Source organism: Ammospiza caudacuta, chromosome 1 (assembly GCF_027887145.1).
Source record: "Ammospiza caudacuta isolate bAmmCau1 chromosome 1, bAmmCau1.pri, whole genome shotgun sequence".
Taxonomy (NCBI): Eukaryota; Metazoa; Chordata; class Aves; order Passeriformes; family Passerellidae; genus Ammospiza; species Ammospiza caudacuta.
The window spans coordinates 94,053,360-94,077,649 of NC_080593.1; the positions used below are offsets into that span (position 1 = coordinate 94,053,360).

Genomic DNA, 24,290 nt, shown 5'->3' on the forward strand with positions numbered 1-24,290 from the left:
GGTTTATTGCAAGTCTACTCCTTGAAGTCTCATTCTCACAATTTCTACAGTGCCATTATGCATCTCCAATTTAAAAATCTGCCATATGTTTGGAAGGACACAATATAAAATAATTTTATTGACATATTTTTAATGGGCTTGCTTGTGCACTACTGTTACCCGAAACTGCCTAAAGCCACTGAAGCATCTTTACAATCCTACAATCCCACCTTTTCTGTGGACAAAAAGAGAGAATTTCCATCACAATCTGACATTACTGGAGGAAGGGACCCTCAGGGTTCTCTTTATTCTTGCTGCTGTAAACATAGTCTGCTCAAATTCTGCCAAACCTGAGCAATAATAGAATACATAATACTTATAACTTGTATTGTTGACACATAGAAAATTACCTGTGATATTTCTTGAAGGTGTTGGTGAATATTTCAATCTCAACAATCTAAGGAACAACTTTTACTACATTTTAAAAATCACTTTCCATGGGGTAATTCAGGTAGAAAAAATTAACATACTTTCTGAATAGAATGTATTTCCTAAAGGCTTCTAATTGATTAATGGTGTTTCCTAGAGAGATAAAGCAGGGGAGCATATCTTGAACTATGTATTCTTTCAGAATTATTTTTCTGCACCTGATTCATTCAAGTTACTTTTGAACTGATTTTTATCCACTCAATTACTGGGATGATTACAGACAGATGTGATCTTTTTCAAAGGCTTTTCTTTGTTTTCTTTTTTTCCTTTTTCCTTCAAAGATTGAAATATTCCAGTAGTCATCAATTGAAAGGTTTCAAGATGATATTTTGAAGTCATGATTTTGTGTTCTGTTTACAGGTGCCGCTTCAGCCAAATGCTGCATCCTATTTTTGAGGAAGCTTCTAATGTAATCAAAGAAGAGTATCCAGATAAGAATCAAGTGGTGTTTGCTAGAGTAGACTGTGATCAGCATTGTAAGTAAATCTTGATTTAGGTTTTTCTGTGCTGTCCTGCTACCAAATTAGTAACTGTTGAAAAATATGCTAAATAGCTGTGCAAAGTGTAGCTGTAGATGGCCCATCATTTAGCCCAGGGTTGCTTTTAATATATCAGCAAACCTCCTCTTCTGAATTTGTCAGGGCAATTTCCAGTGTTTCTTTCTCATTGCATCCATCAACATCCTTTTTTTATCAGTTCAGCTTATCTCATTTAATGAGGGAAATAGGGCTGTGATTATAAATTGAATTGGCTCATTCACATGTCAGAGAAGCACTAGTGCAACAAATGATGCAGGTCTTCACAACCAAGAAGAGGAAGGGGTAACCTTCCACTGTTAGCATGGAGAATATGTTCTGATCAAATCTTCCTTGCACCTTAGAATCATGGCAGGGGCTGTAAGTTTCCTTTCACACAGCCAGGCAGGGATCAGAGCTTTGCTCTGCTGTTGTTACACATGCCAGCAAACAGTTCCCTGTTTGGGTTGGGTTTTCCCCATGCCCAGGCATGAAAATTATATGCAATATCTTACTTTATGCTGGTACTAATTCCTAAAATTCTTTTTTAATCCCTTAATAAGTAAAATGTGAGGAACATCTGCTGCACATTGAAAGGCAAATGGATAGTACCAGGATTTTTATTACACTGTTGGATCAGCTGTGTTATTTTATGCTTCTGGGAGACCAGCATTTCTAGGAATAATTTCTTAACAATGGTTTATGATTCCCAAAGAGTATTAACAGAAAAATTCAGTTTAATTGATACTGATTATACTATTTGGGCTTTACAAAACTGTTAATTTGTAAGGACAAGCATCACTGGAAATTGGCTCATCTTTTCATGTCAAGATAGCGACAACAAAACTTTCTGTAAAGTTCTCACTAAAGACCATAGTAAAATCAGCCTGTGTTGTTGTGTTTTATTCTTGAGGTTTAAATTAACTGCTGCAGTCCTTGCTTTAGTTGCTGTAGCTTCAGTTGCTTAAATAACTCAGAGTCTGGGCTGCTGGATGCCCAGTGTTTAGCTATGAGACATGTCTTAGCAGCAATAGTTAAGAAAACTTTTGTTTTGCCCCCCACCAAGTGTTTGAAATGCTTTAAAAGTTTGAAATGCTTAATCCTCTCATGTGCTCTTTGAATTAAGGTAACTGGTGCATGTTACAGAGAGCTGAGAGGAGGAGATGCTACAGGAGAGATTGTCAGCCCTCCTGGGAGTACTTGTAGTGGGCTAAGTAGTAGGAGGCAGCCAGGAGTTTTGGTTTTTCTTTATATTTCTGGAATACTATTAGTTCTCAGTATTTACTATTTTTGTCCTTAATTTAAGTAGATTACCATGACTGCTGTTGCAGAAGATGTAAAATGTGAGAATTAAAAATAAAATCCTTTAATTTACATTGCCTTTTTGAATTAAAACAACAGAGTTGTGCATGTCATTCCTAGTTTCTAGTATTTATATGTTGGGTTTTAAACAATGGTACTTTTTATGGCACACAATTATTTGGCATGTCCTAAAGTTTTAGGTATTTTAACTTGGATTTTAATGTGTGCAATAGCAGCTTTTTAGTAAAAAAGCAGATATTACTATATTATCAAGGTTGGGCCTGTGTAGTATTTTGCTTATTGCTGGTGTCAAGATTCTTAGTGGTTTGGGATTTCTTACTCAAGCTTTATATTTTTGTATGTGTTTACATATTTTAGCAACACTATAGGTTTTATGTCAATATTTTGGTGGTTTGTTATGCCTGTAGATTTCATACCACTAGTAATTTGCTGTTAGAATGGTGTTGTAGAGATGGTGGATTATTTGCATTACAAATGATTTGGTTCTTTTTGAGGCCAAGACTCTGTAGGGAATCCAAATAGCTGATTTCTGGCCACTCAAAAACAGCTTTCAGAATGGTTACTCAGGCATAGATACTTTCTATTTAATGCACTATTATTGAAGCACACTGCAGGGCCCAACAGCTCACACCAGCTTCCGAGGGTAAAGCAAATTAAAGAGAATTATTGATGTACTGCCAAATGTTTGATGCCTAATGACAAAACCATCATTCTGTCTGCTCTTATAGCAAATATAAATATGTTTTTCTGGAAAGTGATAGTCCCTAATGTGATAAAATACAAAATATACATATTAACACTATATTAAGCCTCTGTGTTATATTTTACACTAGTTTGTAATATTATAGAAGATAATTATACCTGGAATGTGTAGGCAAAGTCACCAGGCTGTGTTTAAGCTGGTGTGCAACATACACTAAAGGTAAATCTGGAGGAAGTAGTTAAAGCAGGTACTCTTTGCTTTTCCAAGACCACATTCTTTTATAACTTAAAAATGTCTGAGTTCTGCTACATTGTGTCTTGTTAAAATCTTTGATGGTTTTGGTATGTTCAGTTTAGTAATTCAGCTGTCTTAAATACTGGACACCTCTCATCCAAGTATAATACCTGGTAAAAGTGATCTTCCATATAAAATTACAGATCTTACTGCATAGATGTTATTAGAAAGGTTTTGCTTCATGGTTTGGGGTTTTTTATTTGTTTGGTGTTTTTTTTTCTCGCTTGTGTCTCAGTGTTTTTAATCATTTGTGTTAAGCAGCAGTGTTGGAAACTCACTTGGTACAATAGATTTCCCATGTTTCTGTTCTCTGTGAGTGGATATTGCAATCTAGAACTCATGTTTATCTGAGGGAGAGTTTATATTTTGGACAGTTTCTCTAAATTCAGCATTAGGAGCTGCGATACAAAATTTTTGTCAATTGAAGTATATATATTGGGGGTTTGATTCTACTGCACCATGTTTTCCTTTGGTTTCTGAGTTAAATAAAAATAGTACATCTTTGTGCCTCCAATCATAAATCAGTTTCTCACTGAGGGTATGTAAGGAGATGCTTTGCTGGACAGACTGTTTAGGGAACTGTTCTTCCACTCCAAATGTGTCTGGGAGTGGTATTTTCCCTAAATTTTGTGAGCTGCTGCTCTTTGTGACTGGCTGTTCCTGCAATGTGTGCTCATGTTGATAATGTTAGTCGGCAGAGATGAGATTGTGTTGCTACTGTGCCTTTGGTAAGCAAAAGAATTGAATGATAAATTTGGAAGTTCATAAAGGAACTCTAAATGAAACTCTAAACAAACATGAGGATTTCATTGCATTCGTGTCACTTTTCTTGGGAAAAAAAATCAGTCTGAGAGAGTTATCTTTGGGTAAAATAAAAAGTGTAAGTGATTTGGAGAGGTTGTTGATGGCACTCCTTAGGAGAGCGACTTTGTTAGTCTGTCAAAGAAAATTATGGGATGCCTACTGATGAGGCCCTGCTTAGAGCAGCATGGCTGTTGTGAATGCTCCTTTGCAACAGAAAGTGGTTTGAATTTGCTGTTACCTGAGTTTGATACAGAATATTGATTGCTTTCCTTCTACCTGTTTTGGTCCATCATACCAGTCACCAGTATCACAATCATTGGAGTAGGATGCTTAGTTTATATTCTTTCCCAAGTTCCTTTCTAATTCTGCCGCTTCTGAGTATTCCAGCAGGGCTTATGATTTCTTGCAAGTGTCACAAGAGCAGTAGTTTAACTGGGGAGAATTTATGGTGTATTATGAAAGTAAAAGATACCTATCAAAGACAGATTTCATTTGTCATCTGTAGTGTGCCCTAGTGGGTAGCCTGAGGGACTTCAAAAGATGTTGACTGATCTCAAGTGAGCTAGCAGAAATAGTCATTTCATCATTCCAGCTTCAAATATACAGCTGAAAGGATTTGTTATTTTTGAGATGGAAGATATTGCAGAAGGGTAAGGAAGACTTAAGATGATTTGACACATAAAGTAAAGATTAGTGTTAGATCCAGAAAATTCAAACTCTCCCTATGTGTAGCTGCAACTCCTACCACCATCATGTAACACCAAAGTTAGTAGCTTGGGTTTGTGCTAGCTCTTCCTCAGACAACATAAAGAGACCATTCCCCTCTCCTCTAGGAAAAGGGACACTGAGTATTTTCAGAAGTTATTTTTACAGGGTTTGAGTTTTGGAACTCTGATTTTCTTTCAGATAACTTTTCAGGCTGTTATAGTCCTCTGTTCAGCATGTGAATTCTACAGGTGCTGCCTTAAATGATGAGGTAGGCATTTAGGATAATTAGCAATATTGTTCAAATCCTACTGGACACGTTTTTTGAGAACCAGTCCTGTACACTTAAAATCTAAATATTAGTTTAGTCGTAGTGTGAATTATGGCCCTGAAAAATTAGAGCATGGGCTTTGGCATTCCTTTGAATAGAGGAACACATGATACTCTGGAGAAATGGCTGACAGTACAAGAGATAGGATAGAGATATGGATCACAAATGATAGCTCACAAATCCTGCTTTCTTAGAGGATCTTGCTCAGAAGGTGACGTGGGAGAAAACATGAGTGTAAATGTCAGGTTTCACATAAAAATTTGTTTCAAAACAAGAGCTGCTGTCTCTTCCCTGTTGCAAGACAGAGCTTTGCTCAGAAGAAGTATCAATCAGTGCATATCTCAAGAGAACTGGGTGACTGCAAGATATTTATGTTGGAGTTGGCAGAATGAATAGTGGAAAAAAGTCTGGGCAGTTTGGAAGTGGTTGAATGTCAACAGGTAAACGTGCAAAATCGAGAGGAGAATCATCTGAATCCAGCAGTCATTGCTGTGATCAAAGTTTCTGTTTTGTAGAAGAGAAGAAGATGATCAAGTATGTCAGTAGCTTCCTATCATAATTAATGTGAAACTATTCTGCTAAACACTAGATTTATAATTTAATGATTAATTCAGCAAAATACAAACACAAGGCTTATTCCTTTTACACACCTTCATATCTGAAGAAAATGAAAAGTCATAAAGTTGTTGTTGGGAGACGTTTTTTTTTTAGGTAGGTTGCCCTTGTCTGTTTCAAATACCTCCTTTCATCAGAAAACGGGCAGTGGGAATGTCAGGAAATATTTTTAAATTTAATTTTGGATTTACTATAACTAATGCAATCTGTGAATGAGCTCAAACAATATTCCATGTGTTTGCATTGTGTATTTCCAATTTTAAAAGGAATATAATTTTGTAGTTGCACTGCTTATGCTAACTCTACCTGTATCAAGTGCCAGGGCTTAATGAAGTATTTAAGGTTTACTCTATTTGACTTTTGAATTAATTCAAACAGTTTTTCATGTACTTGCATTTTATTTTTTGTAAAAAGATGGTTTTCAAATACTTACTTGTGTAGGAGTGTCATTTCTCTGTGTTAGTTCAAATATCAGCATTTATAGAATCTCAATGTAATTTGTAAAGATCATGCAGGTACTGACTTATGAAATAATGTTTGAATTCAGCTTGAACAGTGGGCATTTATTGCCATTAATATTTTTACACAACTTCAGCCCTTGATGAAGATCCACATCCTTAGGTACTGCAATCTCCATCTTGGAGAACCTGCATGATCCCCTGAATGCCCCTTCTTCAACCCTTGCATCCTCCTATAGCTGTGGAAATAACATGAGGGAGAAGTCCATGTGGTGAGACAAAGAAGTGTGGAGCCTGGTGCTCCCTTGCTGTGCAGCTCTGTAACAGGAGCAGTCACTGATCTCAGTGTGTTTCTGTGAAACCTTGACACGTTGTGCTCCTTGTCCCTTGTCAGACCCTGTCAAGGTTGGACCAGCTCATGTGTACTGTCAGACCAAAGGTCCTTCTGTCAGCAGGGAGAGGGGCAGAAATGCCTGGCTTGCTGATGTTGTTTGTCTTCTACCAAGCAAATATTAAGTGATTCCTCTCCTGCTGTACTTGCCACCTTCCTGCGGGCAGCTCTTAGGTACTTTAACTAAAATGTGGTAGAGTTTAAGGGAAGAAAACATTATTAATCTAATGTTCATTAATGTTGAATATATTGACATCCTCCATGGAGAAATTTGTATTCATTTGAAATAAAAGTACTCTTCACTGAGGACATAAAATGTTTTACCTTAATTTTATCTGTAATTAGTGCATTAAGAAATGCACTTCTGGGATATTTAGGAAACAAGTCAAGGCCTCTTAGTTAAAATTGATAGGCTGAATTCTGTGCTGTTTTATAGTGATGCAAAGCTTTTTAGGAACTGGGCTAAGCTGGTGAAGCTTTGAAGTTTACTTGGAAGATGTTAGACAACATTTTTGTGAAGTAGACCTGGTTCTTATTGTCTTGTTTTCAGGTTTTTTTGTTTTCAGTTCTCAGACTGATCTAAGCTGTGCAATTTGTACAAAGACTGTTTTCAGTAACTAAAGCTGCAAATAGGATTAGTATTGTTGTAGCAGCAGTTGGTTTCACTGAGAGTTCTCCAGGCAGCATGGAATTCAGACTTCTCCATTCTCTTTTAAAAAGAGTAAGTGTAAGATAGAAAGTAAATCTGCTTTGTGGTAAATATATAGCTGAGAAGGGATGTTTTTGTCAGAGTAGATTTCTTCTTGCATCATTCAGTACTGTGCTCATGGACCCCATTTGGTTGCCTACCTGCTGTGGGCTAATCCAGGTGACCTGAAGGGTACCCTGTTACTTGTAAGGAGTCCATGAAAAGTAAGGATATGTGTACAGGCCACACTTGCAATGCCTTCCTCTCTCTGTCAACTGAATGAAACTTCTCTGTCTCCAAAGGATAGGTCAGTCTGCTGAATTCACCACCTCTGTCTTTCCTTGAGAGAGAAAAGAAGGAGAAGTGTGGTGGGTGTGGTTGACTGGAACAAGTCTCCTCAAATGGTTAAGTAGCTCGGGAAGCTGAGCATATTTGGGGGGCATTTAGTTGAGTTTAGGTCCAGAGATATAAGTAAACTGCATCCCACTCTGTAAAAGAAGATAAGTAATTTTCACAGGGCCTTTGAGATTTTATTTTTTTCTAGATTTATTTCCAGGAGAGGAGTGAACAGGAAGGAATAATTAAGCAAAGCAAAGTCCAAAGGAAAGTGCTTCTGGAAATCGATCTAACATTACATACTTTGTCTTTGTTGTTTCTTTTTATTCTTGCTTTCCTAAGAACCCAATGTATATCTGGTTACCTCATTTCTTCAGTTCTTCCTCATAAAATTGTCAAGTTCTTTGCTGGACTTCAGCCACATCTGAAAGGGGGAATAGCATTCAAAGCTATTAAATACTTAAAAACTTTGATTAAAGAAGTTGCTGAATATTGGAGATGCACAAACCACATTTCTACACCATAGCAAAGGTTGCTGTAAAAACTCAAGGCAGCTGGATCCAGCTCAGTGTGGCATGAATCACTTGCTGGTTATGTGTAAGCTTCCCTATCATTGTGTGGCTGGGAACTAGCTGCAATTCCTATTGCAATTTGCTGTGTCCCAGTGATTTAGCAAAGTGGAAGAGGGACACAGGGGCATGTTAAGAACTCTGGTGAGTTGTGGTAAAGAACCACATTTAGTAGTGCCTTAGTAGTGGTTGTAAGGGCACAGGATGTACAATTGTGGGAAACTTGTATTTTTTCTACTTAGCATTCTTCTTTGCTGGTCTTTTAATTTTCCTGTAAGGCCTCTTTCTGGTTTTATTCTTTTACATTTGTAAGTCTTGTGGATAAATAAATGACTGAGCTGTTAGATAAAGGTGAAAATAGCTAGTGCTCTTATCCTAGATTAATGCCAATTACTTTGTTACTTTGTTGTGTGAAGCTTTGTGTGATCCAAGTCTGGAAGAAGACTGGACTGTATGTACAGATGTGAATGAAGACCTGTCTTGGAGGGAATGATGGTACTGTTGACCAGAGAGGTCAACTGGTTGACCAGAGAGGTGTTTGCCTTAATCTAGAAACCTGGAATTTTGTGTTTGTTCAAAACCTGAACATCTCAGAACTGGAACAGCAGTCTTCTGGCCTTCACAGCCTTCAAAAAACACTTTGCACAGGGTTTACATTCTCAAACATTTTAGACGTGACAGTTATATTTCCAGCATTGCAACTGAGATGAAAATCCTAAGTTTGAAGAAAAATAGATTATTTATTTTATTAATATTTTCTCAAGTGGGTTAATTAACTGAGATTGGCAAGCTTTGAAGATTCTCATGTTCTTGTTATGCTCTTAAATTTGCCTTCCTAGTTGTTTGTAGGAAGTGTACTAAATGGGTGTACACGATCAAGCTGAGTCTTTGCTTAACACAGATTTGGTAATTTTTCCCTTCATGACAATCAGTACATGGGATGAATATAGGTGTGAAGGGTTTTGGTGCTTTTGCTTTGGGAGGTTTTGGGGGCTTTATTTTTGTGGGGAGTTTTTTTGAGGTTTTTTTTTGCTTTGTCTTCTTGTTGCTTAAAGACTGAACTGCTGATTCAGAGATTCCACATCTAGGCAGAGAGGTACATACATAAGAAACTATGTTCAGTATATTTCTGTATTTGTAGAGCTTTGCTTTCATTTTCTTAATTTCTTTTTAGCTGATATAGCTCAGAGGTACAGGATAAGCAAATACCCAACTCTGAAGCTCTTCCGGAATGGCATGATGATGAAGAGGGAATACAGGGGCCAGAGATCTGTGACAGCAATAGCAGATTACATCAGGCAGCAGAAGAGTAACCCTATTCGGGAGGTCCAGGATTTGGAAGAAATTAGTTCTCTCGATGTAAGTGTTTCAATTGTATTCCTTATCTGGAATTTCTTTCAATGTAGAACTGTGGACTGTTCAGTACCTTGTAGTTTTTTTTAACTGAATGGAAAACTGGATCACTTGCAATATTAAAAATTAGTGTGGTCACTTTGAGCTGCATTCATTCCACTACTAAGTTATTTATCTTGCTTTTAAAAATTTGAAAAGAATCATGTGTTGTATTTGACAAGATACTTTTAAATATTCCTCACCAAAAAAATACTCACGAGGATTATTATTATATTCTTCTGAATATTGGAAAGGCAAAAAAGAAATAATTTCTGCATTTACTGACTGTTGAATGAATGGCATCTCTCTATTTAATATCTGTAGGGAGTAATGACAGTTTTTGATAATTTGATGCAAGTTATAATTCAACCTTTGTTTTTACAGCGCAGCAGAAGAAATATTATTGGGTACTTTGAGCAAAAGGACTCTGATAATTACAGAACCTTTGAAAGAGTAGCGAATATTTTGCATGATGATTGTGTGTTCCTCTCTGCCTTTGGGTAAGTTTTGAAATTTCTTGATTTCATGACTTCATTATTGAAATTCTGTTAATGAGGTCTATATAATTTTATTAAATAGACTTCTTTATTATTCTCAGTGTGGCATAGCTGAAGAGACTAAACCTTAATGGATAAATACACTGAAGGGATAGAAGGACAAAACTCTTCTTAGCCTTAATGTTTGCTGTGAAATTAAACTTTTAATTTTTCCTTCCTTTTTCTTTTTTTGCCATTCTTTGTTAGTATAGTTTAAATGTACCTGAGGAGGTTTGGGTGGGGGAATGGTAGACATTTGTGTCCCAAAAACCTGCATTATTAGAGGGAGAGGATTTTTTTTATTCTTTCCCCTGTCTTTTTTTTTTCTTTTCCTTTTCTCTCTAGGGAATGTAGTTGCTTACTCATTTCCTCTTGGTGTTAGGGGAGCAGACCTTGTTCCAAAATACCTAATTTCTGTGCCTGGGCCTTTTTCATGCAGGATTTATGTCACTGCACAGTGCAGTAGCTTAGAAAATTGCATTGGTGAGCTACACAATGTAAGTCTGGAAGAAAAATCTACAGGAATTCGGATTTCTCCTTGTACAGATTTACAGTGATATTTCAAAATATTCAGTGGAAGAAGAATAGATTGGGAGTGATTCACTTTTTAAATAGCATATTAAAATCTAGATTGATTCTGCAGTGTTTAATGTGCCAGCACTGCCCAATTTGAAGTGATTGGGCATTAATGTGATTGTCGTGGTTTCCAGTCTACCCGCAGTTGTAAAATCAGAAATTTGCGTGATTTATGCCAGATTTTACGTTGCACACGGTTGCCTCAGGAGTTTTTTTAATTGGATGTAGTGGAGAATAGCAGAGAAACTGAGAGGATGTATCAAGGTAGAAAATGTTTCATGTGTTTGGACAAAACCTGCTGTCAGTCCCTGATGCCTCTTCCAGTTTGTCTCTAGGAATAGTTTGTGGGTGGGTACGAGTGTTTGCAAAGTGCAGGGTTGCACATGGTTTCCCTTCCTTCAGTCCCCAGTCAGGTACTGCTACAACTGTGTAAGCAGCCCTGGCCATGACTTGTAAATCTGTGGTCTCTAGGTCTGTCAGTCTCATCCCTGGTGAGTGCCATTATCTCAAGTGTTTTCTGATGGCTGCATCCATCCTTGTTCTCAGCACAGCCACTATGAGTTGCTATTAGAATTTTAAATTACTTTTTGCCCCTCATTCAACTTTTCAAAAATAATTTAAAAAAATTATTAGTAAGATAGCAATACTTTCAACATTCACTCTCCTGCTTTTTGAGTCTGTTCATCTTTGGTTTGCAGTTTGTCAATTGCTCATAATGAGAAGCAGTTTCCCACCAATTCAGTGTTAGCACTTGGTTGTTGGGCACTGTTCTTGAAGTACTATAAGTACTATAGGGGGTTTATTTTTATTTTTTGTCCAGATATAAGCAATAAGCAGACGTAGTGGAATGGATCACAGTTTGATTATTGATAACCTGCATGTGTAAATACAGATTGCACAGCAGGTTTATCATTATTCTTATCTCCAGATACCCATTCCCATTCTAGCCTGGAGCTGTTAGTGTTTTAAGGTGCAGCCTTCCCAACAGCAACCTTGGGAGCTAAATGTTTTCATCTCTCAGTAGCTGAGGCTCTTCAACTTCCTAAAAATTGTATGTGCAAAGACTTCCAAGAGAGATGCTGGCTACAGATCAGTGTTTTTTATTCAGATTATATATAGCAAAATTTTTCATGGGGAGCTGGCATTGATCAGTTGAACTCTTCTGACTGAGCATCCTAACAGCCCCTGGAAAGGACTTTTGGTTTTGCTATGGACAGAGTTCAACAGCTACTTGGTTTGGGGAGGTTACATGAGTGGTCATGTTCAAATTTCTCTTAAGCTAAAGTAAAACAATCAATTTGACAGGAGGAACATAGCTGCTTGACTAACTTCTGTCAAGGCAGAACTGTCCCTTTATGCCAAAATTATTCTGTCTTTAGGTACTTGTAATAGCTTATTTTAAAACTCTGTTAATAGTATTTAGTTGCAGATGATTTTGATGCTTAAAACTGTTCTTAAATTAACTGGTCCTTACAGTTCTGTTAAGATCTGAAGTGACCACAGAAGAAGATTATTGAAAGAAGGCTTGTAAGCAGGAGGAGATAGATGAAGAATCTCATTAAGAGATTGTTAGAGTTAGATTTTAGAAATAGAGAGGAATGAATCTGTAATGTTTCTGAACATGGAAGAGAATGTTGAACAGGGAAAAAAAAGGCAAAAAATACTTTTATCTTAAAATGCTATGATGGACTATAAGTAATTTATGGCAGAGAGTGATAAATCTTGGAACTGTTTTAATTTTACATTAGCAAGTAAGTATGGCAGGGGATGGTGGGGAGTTGTGTGCTTTCCAGAGATTCACCTTGTACATTACTGCTTCAAAAAAGACAAAATGCAAACTGAAGTGTTTCCATTTTAGTAGTTGTTTTAAAAAGGTGTATCTTCAGGCATTTGGGATTTTCACATCATGTCCCCACTTTATTTGAGTTATCTGAAAAAAAATCAGTCATAGCTGCAGCTACTAGAGTGGAAGAACACAGAAGAGGACATTCTGGGCTCTACCACAGGGTTACCCTGGAGCATGTATTTCATTATAGATTATCATCAGCTTAGCAAGCAGTGATTGTTCAGGTGGCTTCCATGGCTTCACTTTCTTATTCCATGAAGGCTTATTTGGGATGCAAGTGGTTTACTTCAGTCATGATTGTCACTAGGAAGGCTCATTTCACATTATGGGGAGAGTCAGGCTGGGAATACAAAAATGCATTTTAAAATACACATCTCTAAACTGATGCAAATACTGGTGGTGTAACATAACTGATGCCAGGCACCTTTTGTATGTGATAAGAAAAGATAATTGGATCAAAAGAAATCAATAAAGCATAGGTACTTTGAGTTAAGCCTTATGATGTCTGTAGTTTTCTCGGCACTTTAAATTGTTCGGACCCCCCTGGAAGATGTGGCTCATCTTGCAGTGAAGTAAATTCAGATAATTTGACTTCTCTTTCTTTTCTATCTCCTTCATTGGATGCACAGCTGTTCCAACTTACTTGAATAAGAGATGATAATTTTGGTGCACAAACCAGCAGCTTTCAGGGTGCTTTGCTGTGATTTGGGGTAAAATATTCTAAAGACAAGAGAGGAACTTACCAAGGTGAGGTAGCAAGCTGAATAGCAAGGAGGAATTGTATATCTTAGAGGTACACTTGCTGTATCATCAGTGGCCAGGAACTGCATGCTGTGTCTTCTCTCTAGGTGTGTTCTGAGGGTAAAATGGACACTGGGGGCTCACTTGACCTCCATTTTCTCATTGCTTTTTCCTACAGAGCGCCTCAAAGCCCTTCTCTGTCAGGGTAGAGGAGATGTAAATTCTTAGTGTAAACTGTGGAATAGGAAGAGTAAATGCAAACAAGAATCCACCTTCCTTTTTGCTTCCTCAGGATTTTTTCTTTAATTCTTTGATAGTCGTTACCCAAAATTGTCCTGGCATTTATCACTTGTCACTTTGTTGCCTTTAGTCCAGACTTCTGATCTTAGGGATGCATCTTGCTGAATCCCTTAATGCCCTCTTATCCAGGCAGGCCAAGTTTCTATGGAGTCACTTTACAGTTTACTTTAAAAATTAAGGATTTTAATTCTCAAATTGTGAAGGGGTTAAAAAAATAAGTAAGGAAAGGATATAAAATTAAAACATGAATTTGGTATCTCAGTTATTTTATTTGTCTGTACCAAGACATGCTTACTGGTTGGTTTGTTGTAGGGCTATTTCAAAAGCAGAGAGAATTAGCGGAGACAATGTAATCTACAAGCCACCAGGGGTAAGTGTAACTATGTATTTTATTTTTATTGCTGTGATTATATGTGAATACAAACAAATGGAGACTGTATTCAGATCATTCAGTATGTTACTGCATCTCAGATCTTAGTTTTATTCCATCACTGAATAGTATGAGGAATAGGATAATAGAAATTAGTGTTTCTGAGTTAGTGAAAAAGATCAGTCTCACATGTTAACAGTTAATGCATAAAACCTAAACCTATAGTTTGAAATATCCATGTCAAAAAATGTAATCTTTCTTTTTTTTTTTTTATTCAGTCAACACATCATGTGTGTTCTGTAGAACTTTAAAATCTCTGAAGCTGGTACACTTCATGTTTTTCAAAGCAAGTGACAGTTACTGTGTATTTTTATGATTGTCTATACTTAATTGTCTTGTATGCCTTAGTCCACAAGGGTTAACAAACTCTCATAAACATAGTTTTACTGGAAGGAAAATTCAGTACAGAAGAAAACCTGCAAGAATTGCTTTATAGAGCCATACTATCTAAAACTCTGCTCCTTTCTCAAATTTACTGTATGAAAAGAGCTGCTTACAAAAAAGGAAATAGATGCAAATAGACCTGAGGGGGAAAGGCGTTTCAAAGCATTTTTATTTTTTTCCAACAACAGAATTTATGGAGTTACCTAATTTATATGGCATTTCTGAATTAAGGTGTGCTTAATCATGGCCACAGCTTGTGAAGTCATGCTTCACTTCACGTTAACCAAAATTGTAATTAAATTAAAGGATGCTAGCACTGAATTACAAGTTAAAACTGCTAGCAAATAAAGGAAAATTATTATTTATTCATATCTCTTTGGCAATGCAAATGTAAAATACCAGTTTCAAGTCCTGTAGGACATTAGGAGGGGGTTTTGATGAGTCTCTGTAACTATCAGCATTCACTGAAGCAGCTCACTATCTGCATTTAGTTTAGGTCTGGAGATATTTTTTCTCAGCCTAGCAGAAATCTAAGTAGCCCTTACTTGAAGCATCCCTAATCTGGAAACAGAGTATCTCCCATTATTTATAAATTGTCTTATAAAATGGAATTGACTGCATAAATTATATTTAATATTTATTTTCCATTTGTACTTTTATCACACATTTAATAGAAATCTTGCATGCACAAGGTTGAATATTGGTGTAAGATTTGTTTTAAATATTTGTATGAATATTGTAATTTTATGTTGAGTAGCTAATCTTTGTAGGCAGCAATGTCATTTTTACTGTTTCTCATCCTACTGTGTTTTTCTTTTCAACAGGAAAATGCTCCAGATATGGTGTATTTAGGCTCACTAACCAATTTTGATTTGATTTATGCATGGACACAAGATAAATGTGTACCACTAGTTCGAGAAATCACATTTGAAAATGGAGAGGTAAGACTTTTTCTGCTGTTCTATTTTTGGGGTTTCTTTCTTGAAACCAAAATGTCTCTTTCAAGGTCCCTATTCCACATCAAAAAACTTTGTGTATTTTGGTTTAGACAGAAAATGGCTGTCAGATAATGTCTTTTCATTCTTTAGGATCTTTTTGATTACTCTTGAAATTCACTGGAGGCAGATCTGTAGTAGATTTATACACTACCAAAGTAAGCAGCTATAATTTCAGAACTATTAAGGCTGGGAAAGACCTCTAAGATCATTGAGTCCAGCAGTCTGTCCTCAGCACTAAACCTTGTCCCCAGGTGCCACATCCATGTGTTTTTGAGCGCTTCCAGGAATGGTGATTCTACCACTTCACTGAGCAGGCTGTTCCAGTGCTTCACAACCCTTTCCATGGACAAGTTTTTCTCAATATCCAATCTAAGCCTATCCTGGTGCAACCTGAGATCATCTCCTCTTCTCCTGTCACTTGTTACGTGGGAGAAGAGGCCAGCCCCCACAGCCTCCTTTCAGGCAGGGAGAGCAACAGGGTCTCCCCTGAGCCTCCTTTTCTCCAGGCTAAACATCCCCAGCTCCCTCCCATTGATGTTAATGTGAGTGGTAGAAAAATATTACTGTATTAACCACTTCCAAAGCATTATCAGATAAATAAGCACATTAAATGGTGGCTGACCATGGAATCTTCTGGGAATGGTAATGAAAACCATGTGGGGCTTTTATTTTCAATCTGTGTAAAAGCACTAGTAACTTAATCTTTTTAGTTTCATGTGTTGTTTCCCATGCTTTTCTTCTTTTGGCTGCAATTTGTCAGGTAGAATTTGGGAGTTTGTTTTTAAACATCTTTTCTTCTCATCGTTATTATTTCTTTCAAGGCGTTTTTGTTTTCTTTTGTAGCTTCTTCTTTTGTTCATATCCAATTCCATATTTTACTTTGTTCTTTGTAAAATAAATAACGTGAAAAAAAGTCCTTGGAAAATTATCAAGGTTGTAGCATCTCAAAAGGAGTATTTGTACATAGGTACAGAATCTGTTAGAAAATCTGCCAAGGTTTATCACAAATAATGGTACACTGTCCATACTGGATGAGAAACCAGAGAATCAGTCGTGATTCATTCACAGTTTGCACACTTAATTCTTTTTATCCTGAATCTGCTGTTCTGGGCACATGCAGCACTTCAGGTTTCATGGCAGAGGGAGGGACAGGGTGGTTTTACTTAGGCCATGATTATTGACTGTTTTCTAGTCAATCCTGCCAGCTTTTATTGGAAAGCTCTGATAGTTAACAGATCTTAATTCTTCATTTGCAACTCAAAATGTAAAAGATGTCACATGTTAACATCTTTCGAAGTGTGTGGTAGATACTCAGTGTACTTTTTCCATGGTGAAACAGGATTCTGTGCCTTGGAAGCCAAGGTTCATCACTGTTAGCTTGTACCACATTCTGTTGTGGTTTCTCTGGTTGTTCCCTTAACCCTTGATTCTGGTTTGCTTAGGCAGATAGTTACAATTGCAATGTGTCATTTTGCATGGCAAAGTTTGTTTAAAAATTTCAGTGTTACTGGTACCCAAACAAATTTAAACATGCCAAAATTGAGATATTTCTGCATGCTGAGATTGTACAGTTATTTAAATGGGCTTATATTGTGCATACTGCACAATATTACAAGATAAAAATATGAACTGCTGTGACTGTTAAACTCTATTGATGGCCCTAGAATGCACTTTAAACACCCAGTAATTGAGCTCTGAAGCAGGATTTTCTGCTCAAGGACTGCCCATTTGAGTTCCTGTGCTTGACTGGCAAAGGCTGTTGGTGTCAGGATATCATTCAGATGAAATCCCTGTTTAACCTGGAATCAGGCTGTGTAGTTCTGTGTTAAATGGCTGCAGTGAACCTGTGTCATCCAACAGTGGTGCTGAGCTGTGAGGTTTGGAACCAGTAAGAAGTTCCTCAAAGGCACACAGAAGTGATGTGGGAAGTTGAGATGTAATGGAAAGTCTTCTGATTTTCTTAGTGCCAAACAACACTAGTAGGGAAGCTCCCTCTCCTTTTGAGGGAGCTTCCACTTGTCCTGCCTGGTCAGTGAGACATGGTATGAAAGCTGGAATAGTACAGGAAACAAAGGGAGGTATCTTATAGAAGGGCTAAAATTAGCAAGGTTCACACCAGCTGTTCTTAAAGCCTGTTTGGAGATGAATTGATCTTGTGAATGTAACTCGCTGAGGTTGTCATTTTAGCTGCTTGCAAGCAACTGAAGACCTTAGAGCCAGAATATGAAGCTGTTTAGGAGTTCTCCCTCTGGAAATGCACTTGCTGAAGTGACGGAAATGGAGCCATAATTATAGTGGTACAAGACAGACTTTTTCCCATCCTGTAATAGGACAGGAGGCTGAGACCCAGCTGAATGTGTGTGTAAAAATGAGAATGAGCAAATATGATTAGTTGTTGTTTTAGGGATTGGATTTCAAGAGCACTGAAGTTATGGGGATCTCTGCAGTCTTCTGTTTAAAAAACCATGCTTCAACTTACCTGGTGGACTTGGTTGAGTCATTTCATGAACCTTGTGTAACTGGCTGCCTACTGACAGGGGAAGTCTTTCCCTCTACTTACGGCAAATTGAAAATATCTGAAGAAACCCTTCTATTAGGCAGCAGAATAAGCCACTACTGTCTTTCCCAAAAAGCACAGTTTTTGTGCTGATGTAGGCTAGAATCAAAGCAATAGCAGCACTTGCTTGTTATACAAATGCATTTGTGGAAATGAAAGATAGAGAACTATACGCATTTCTTAGATGGTAAATTATTATTTCTTCAATCAGGCTGTAGTGAGTTGAGATGACAAAAATCACTTTTGGAGCAAGTGTTTGTGTTTTGTTTGATTAAAAGAAAATTCTGAATAAATTATTCAAGGCAATCCTGTATTTATCTGTCTGTGGGCAGAGGTCTTTAAAAGGCTGCAAGAACGGATTCATATGAGGAACTAAAGTTTACCTGTCCAGCAAAGGATGAGCAGTCAGGACACAGTTACTGGAAGGAGAGCAGCAGTTGATCATAACTGCTCTGGCTGTGTCATTAGCTTCTACTTTTCTCTTTTTTAGTGAGGAGGGAATAGAATTATTCAAAGACACTTCTTGTGTTATGCTAAGAAACCACCAATTTACTATGTGAATAAGCTAGAACTGGGTTCTAGAGTATACCCTCAGCCTTCTGTAGCATTTAACAACCCTGGTGCTCAAGCCTTATTGTGGTTTCTCTGGAGCTGCTGTGTTTCCTCAGAATTGAGTTATTTCTTTTGCACAAGTATTCCAGTGAAAGTGTGTCCCTTCCCAAAATGCTGATAATGACTTTCTCTCATCCTTTGTATGATGTATATGATAAGAGGGAGGAAACATGGTTAACTGTATCACTCGGGTATCTCAGAGGAAGGGTCAGCAGTTTACATCTTTGGTCTTGCTCTTTTGCCTGTTTTTTAAAGTGGAATTCTCACTGAATTTGAAAATTGTGGAATCACTTAATTTGGTGCCCTTAAGAAATGGGAGATATTAGTTTGTCCTTTGTTTTCTGTGCAGGAACTGACAGAAGAAGGCCTTCCTTTTCTCATACTTTTCCACATGAAAGATGACTTGGAGAGTTTAGAGAAATTCCAACAGGAGGTTGCACGGCAGTTAATAGGTGAAAAAGGTTTGTAATAATTCCCACTACTTCTTGGTTTTACTGGTATAATTTTTTTCAGACACTCAGTGGAGTGGAAGCAAAGGCCAAACAGAATTGTAGCTTTCAAGCTCTTGAGACTGAAGGGCTTGATGCATTTTTGACAGTGAGGACCAACTCCTCTGGAAATTATTAAAATAGATGCACAATTTATTAGTAAGTAAGTTTCAGAAATCATTCTTGTCTGAATGACTTAATGTGTTTTGAGAGGGCATTAAACAAAGCTTCAGTTTGTAATATGGAAAAAAAAAACACTTTAAGAAAATCTATTATTTTGGTGGTGTTGCTTATTCAGACCTATTTTCAGGTTTTGCATGTTGTATCTACCTAATATCTCCACCTTTGTAATACTTAGGAAAGGGGTTTAGTGGTTTCAAATGGGTTTCAAGATGATCATAATAAAAATCCTAACATGGGTTTTTGTCTGCTCACAATGTTAAGGTACAATAAACTTCCTCCATGCTGACTGTGACAAATTCAGGCACCCACTCCTCCACATTCAGAAGACTCCAGCAGACTGCCCTGTCATTGCCATTGATAGCTTCAGGCACATGTATGTCTTTCCAGACTTCAGTGACTTGTCGTAAGTATTTTTCTTGGTGCATTTTAATTTGAAAAGAGCAAGTGAAAAGGCTCATACTTTAATCAGTACTGTGGTAGGAAGATGAGTAAATCTAATGTCACTAAGGCTGCCTCTGTGTGATTTAGTGTCAGAGCCTTATAGCAGGATGAGCTGATGTGAAGTCATTGTTTAAATGGAGTTGTATTACTTTATGCAAGAAAAGAATCTCATATGAAGATTCTTTTCCACCATGGTTAGGCATTTGAAGCCTGGCATGGCATTCTTAGTAATGATTTAGATATCTCAACTATAAAAGATTAAAAATACTACATGGAATGTGAAGTACTGTGTTATTCAGGGATTACTGTGAAAAGCAGCATGTAATAATTCCCAGCCTGCTGGCTTGGGTTTTCCTGCAGTGCAGTTCTAGCCTTCCTGCATTAGTCTACACCTGGAAAGCTGGCAAAGAAATATTTGTGTGGGTTTGTGAAATTTTCCATGTGCAACTTGGAAAATGGCCAATCACTGGCATGTTTATCTGGATAAAATATGTTACAGCAAAGTACTGGGGTGCTTAGGTGAAATACTGCTGGGATAACCCTCACTGCCTCAGCCTGACTATGGTGCTCTGTCCTTGGGAGCAGCTGTTCTGTCTGGCATGGGTCAGTCAAGGAATGAAGATGTGTAAATGTTCTCTTCAGGGGCTTTCAGCCTGAGACAAGTGCTCTGTCTTTGTCTTCTGGTTGGGTGTTAAAAAAATCTCCAGTTTCTGTCTCAAAGGAGGCAGCTGCACATACACTGCCTGCTAACTCCTGGTTAGATGTCTAGGCTGGATATTTAATTTTTGTCAAAACCAAGGATTCAGACTTAGCATGCAACGTCAATGTAGTATCATGTTTAGTTCTGCTGTTCCAGGAGACATTCTTCTACCTGAGATACTGACATCTGGGAGGAGAGTTTGAACTTAGCTTCTTTCTGCAGTTCTCCACAGGCTTATCTATAAAATGTTGCCTGTGATGTATCTTGATTAGTGCTTTTCAAATATCTGAAGCTGTGTATGTTGAAATTCTTGATAAGTGACTATTTTTCTCCCTGTGTTTCTGTTTCATTGGAAGATTGTATTCACTGCACACCCCAGGAAAAAAATAGGATATTTGCATGTTAAAACCTCTCTTTTTATTGGCACTTTTTAAACAGCTCTAAAACAAATTAACATCTCACTGAGAGGTAGTAGAGATGTTTAGTTTAGACTTTGATGTTATGTTTCTTAAATGTTCAGTTTCTGTGAAACACTGTCAGAATAATGAGAGCTACTTGCTTGATGTGTACCAGTTGTCACTTACAAATGAAGCTGAAAGAGAGATGTCAGGATTGTTGACAGTTGCCTAATGATAAATAATTACTCAACCTTACTCTAGGACGTTGAGCTGATATATAGAAATAGCAAAACACAGTTTGGGAACAGGAAGAGCTTGGAGCTCCTGGGAAGATACTCTTTTGTGTACATGTGGTTTGGATGTTTTTGTTGTTTCTTGGGTGGTTTTATATAGTGGTTTTATTTTTTAATAATAAGTAAAATCTTAATTCTGATATTTTCATCTACCACTTCAGTAACCTTCTGGACTCTGATAAACTGGCTCCAGGCTGTCTCTTGTAACCTCAGTGTTGCCAGCAGCCAACAGGGTTTGGATGTGGCACTTTGAGAACTGGGCTACTAAAAGATTTCTTCTCTCTTTAGGGAGCTCATTGTCTTTTTGGAGAATAGGCACTTGTCAGGCAAATGAGACCATCACTATTTTATCCTCATCTGTTGGCCACCTGGCCCTATTCATCCTGCTGTTCCAGGGTGGAAATGATAGCAGGGAGTGTCCAACAGATGTGCTGTAGCTTCAGCAAGAACAGGCTGAGCTACACAAGGCTGCAGGCACCGAGTGCCCCTGCTGCATTAGGAGAGGAGAATGCCTCCAGCAATGTGTCTGCCCTAGAACAGGGGCAGGAGCCCAAGGAAAAGCAGGGAGCAGTAAGTCAGCTGTCCCTATAACCAGGCTGGAATGAACCCCTTTTTCTCCATTGGTACTAATTAATGATCTCATCTGGGATGGGAAGGGGCCTCTTAAAGTATCAGTGTAATACTGATTGGTTACAGACATTGCTGTAATGATACCCTCTGAATCAATATTTGCTGCATTTTATCCATAGCATTTTCTGATGATTTTAAATATTGCTGATAGTTTGTCTGACCACACTTTCTTCCTCTTTCCTACATGTAATTAATTTCATGAAATACTCCCTGCAAAACCTGTGTCCATTCACACATTACCTTTAGATTGCATGCGGAGTGCCCACACTAGAATTTATCTCATCTTTAATACTTACTAGATTAACTCTTCCCTTTGAGATTTTTGGTCAACTTGACATTTCACAAATAAAACTGGATGCTGTAGTTTAGCACGTTTGCTGTGGGTGACAGTAGATGATCTCAGATTATATTTACATTGATATCCTCTTAGTGCTTATCTGTGGTGTGTGTGCAGCTGCTGAGGCAGTAGAGAGCCTTTCAAAGATGTTTTGTCAATAGTGCTCCCCAAGTGTCATTTGTATCTGTAAACTGTGCATTTGGAACCTGCTGTTCCCTCTTACATTACAGTTAGTGGGGAGCTGAAGGAAGTTCACAATGAAGTTATTGGCTGGTACAGCTCTGTGGGAGTTATTGAAAAGATGAAATACTTGCTGTGTTCTCAAGAGACAGTGGAAAGAAAAAGAAGCTGGTGGGATACCTTAGCAAACCATGTGGCTCCCTGTCCTCTATTAATCACCTAAAAGTAGGCATAGTGTGCTAGGTAAACAGGAGTTGGCTACTCTAAGCAGTGCACTTTAGATCTCCTGTGTTTGGACTTAATTTGTAATAAACATGTGGATGTTTCTGTTGAATTTGTTCCAGAGTTCCAGGTAAACTGAAGCAATTTGTACTAGACTTGCATTCTGGAAAATTGCATAGAGAGTTTCATCATGGCCCTGATCCAACTGACGTAGCACCTGGTCAGGTAAGGTTACAGCAAATACATTTCATTTGGTCATTTAGTAAAGACCTTTTTATTACTCTTTGTCAGAGCTGTACCTTCTGGTATATTTGTACTTTAAACTTCTGTCTTTTGAAAGAGAAAATCTATTAACAGAAGCATAACATTACCACCTTTGCTTGGCTCCTCAACCTTCTCTGGGTGAAGGCAAGGGAGTATCAGGGGTGGTAGGCATTAGGGTAATATGGTACCTATTTGCCTTGAATAAGGGAAGAGTATAAGAATATTTATTTTCTCCACTGAAACAGGAGATATTGGGCTGGATGACTGACTTCACAGAGCTGCTCTTAGGTTCTCCTGTGACTTCAGTGCAAAAGCTGATAATCCATCATAGCTGCATTATTTCCACACAGCACACTACTAGAGGGTGCTTCTAAGGGGAAACAACAATTGAATATTTTATATATTACCAGCGTAAGCAGAAGGAAATTATTAGAGCATCAAGAAAGGATGGGTGAGCAGTAATAGGCATTACTGCTTTTGTTAATGTGGTTGACAAACAGCATTAGCAGTGCTCACAGGCTGCACTTGTCAGTTTGATTTCCTCATTGTTCTACTCAAACCTTGTCATGTTGTGTAATTAAATGCCTGGAAGTCACTTCTGGGATCTCTTCAGAAACACAGCTACAAGATCCTTCTCCAGACAAAAGTCAGAAGGCCCTCAGTGTCAGAAAAGAAAGGACATGACCAGTCCCAATTCCCTCTGCTCATTGCAGTCTTCTAATGGTGTCTATCAGCCTTTGTATCTTCTTGATACTCCACTCAGCTCACAAGCTTGGGGTCCTGCTGAAAAGTGCAAATTTAACTGTCAGGGAACATTTTCTCTACCTTGGGCACCCTCCAAAGAAAGAACCTTTTTTAAACACTTTGTTCAAGGTATACATGGTGTTGTCCAGGGCTCAGAGCCACTTTGGTCCCAGAGGAGCACTGGTGCCCTCATGCTGGGGAGCCTTGGGCCATTCCATGGCTGAGGGACAGAAACTATTTACAGCTACAGGCTCCTTTTCCTGCTCATCTGTGGAATGTGGTAAGGATGGCACTGCTCTAAGTCGATTGAGTGCAGCCTCCTGTTTCCCTGCTCAAAAGATTTAGAAGTGTGAAAGCCCTGGAGGGCTTGCCTTGGCCAAGAGAATGACTGATTTTGAATGTTGTCATGACTGGCTGTGAAAACACGTGGGCTGAATTGTCTCAGCAGTAATTCATTTGAGTTCCCTGTGTTTCTCAGAAATTCATTGAGCAACCAGAATTCAGGTCATCAGGAGGAGGGGCAGAAATAAGGGCTGGGACTGAGGCATAGGCCAGGCACTTGCCCTGAGGAGGAGGCTAGGCCAGGGAAGGAGGAAGCCTGTGGAGTCCCTGGATTCTGCTGCCTGCCCATCTGGGCACAGGCACAGGAAACAGAGCTGCAGGCTCGCTCTTGCCTCATTTCTGCCTTGAAAAATGCACACAAAACCTGGGATGTTTACATTCCCATCTCTGCATGGCATCCTGCCATCTTGTGGGAGATGTGGATGCAATGGAAATAAATACTGGCACTCACTAAACTGGAGGCTGCTGTCGTGGGTCACCCATTCCCCTTGAATTG

General features: G+C 38.2%; 1 protein-coding gene across 1 annotated transcript in view; it reads left to right on the top strand.

Annotated features, from left to right (window-relative positions):
* Positions 1–24,290, top strand: part of ERP44 (endoplasmic reticulum protein 44) — a 47,170-nt gene that overhangs the window by 21,865 nt on the left and 1,015 nt on the right. Inside the window, exons 4-11 of the mRNA XM_058819208.1 lie at positions 829–944; positions 9,375–9,559; positions 9,977–10,092; positions 13,904–13,961; positions 15,230–15,346; positions 18,922–19,033; positions 19,505–19,646; positions 22,567–22,669. Coding sequence (XP_058675191.1) covers positions 829–944; positions 9,375–9,559; positions 9,977–10,092; positions 13,904–13,961; positions 15,230–15,346; positions 18,922–19,033; positions 19,505–19,646; positions 22,567–22,669 — 949 coding nt within the window. The remainder of the gene's footprint in view (positions 1–828; positions 945–9,374; positions 9,560–9,976; positions 10,093–13,903; positions 13,962–15,229; positions 15,347–18,921; positions 19,034–19,504; positions 19,647–22,566; positions 22,670–24,290) is intronic.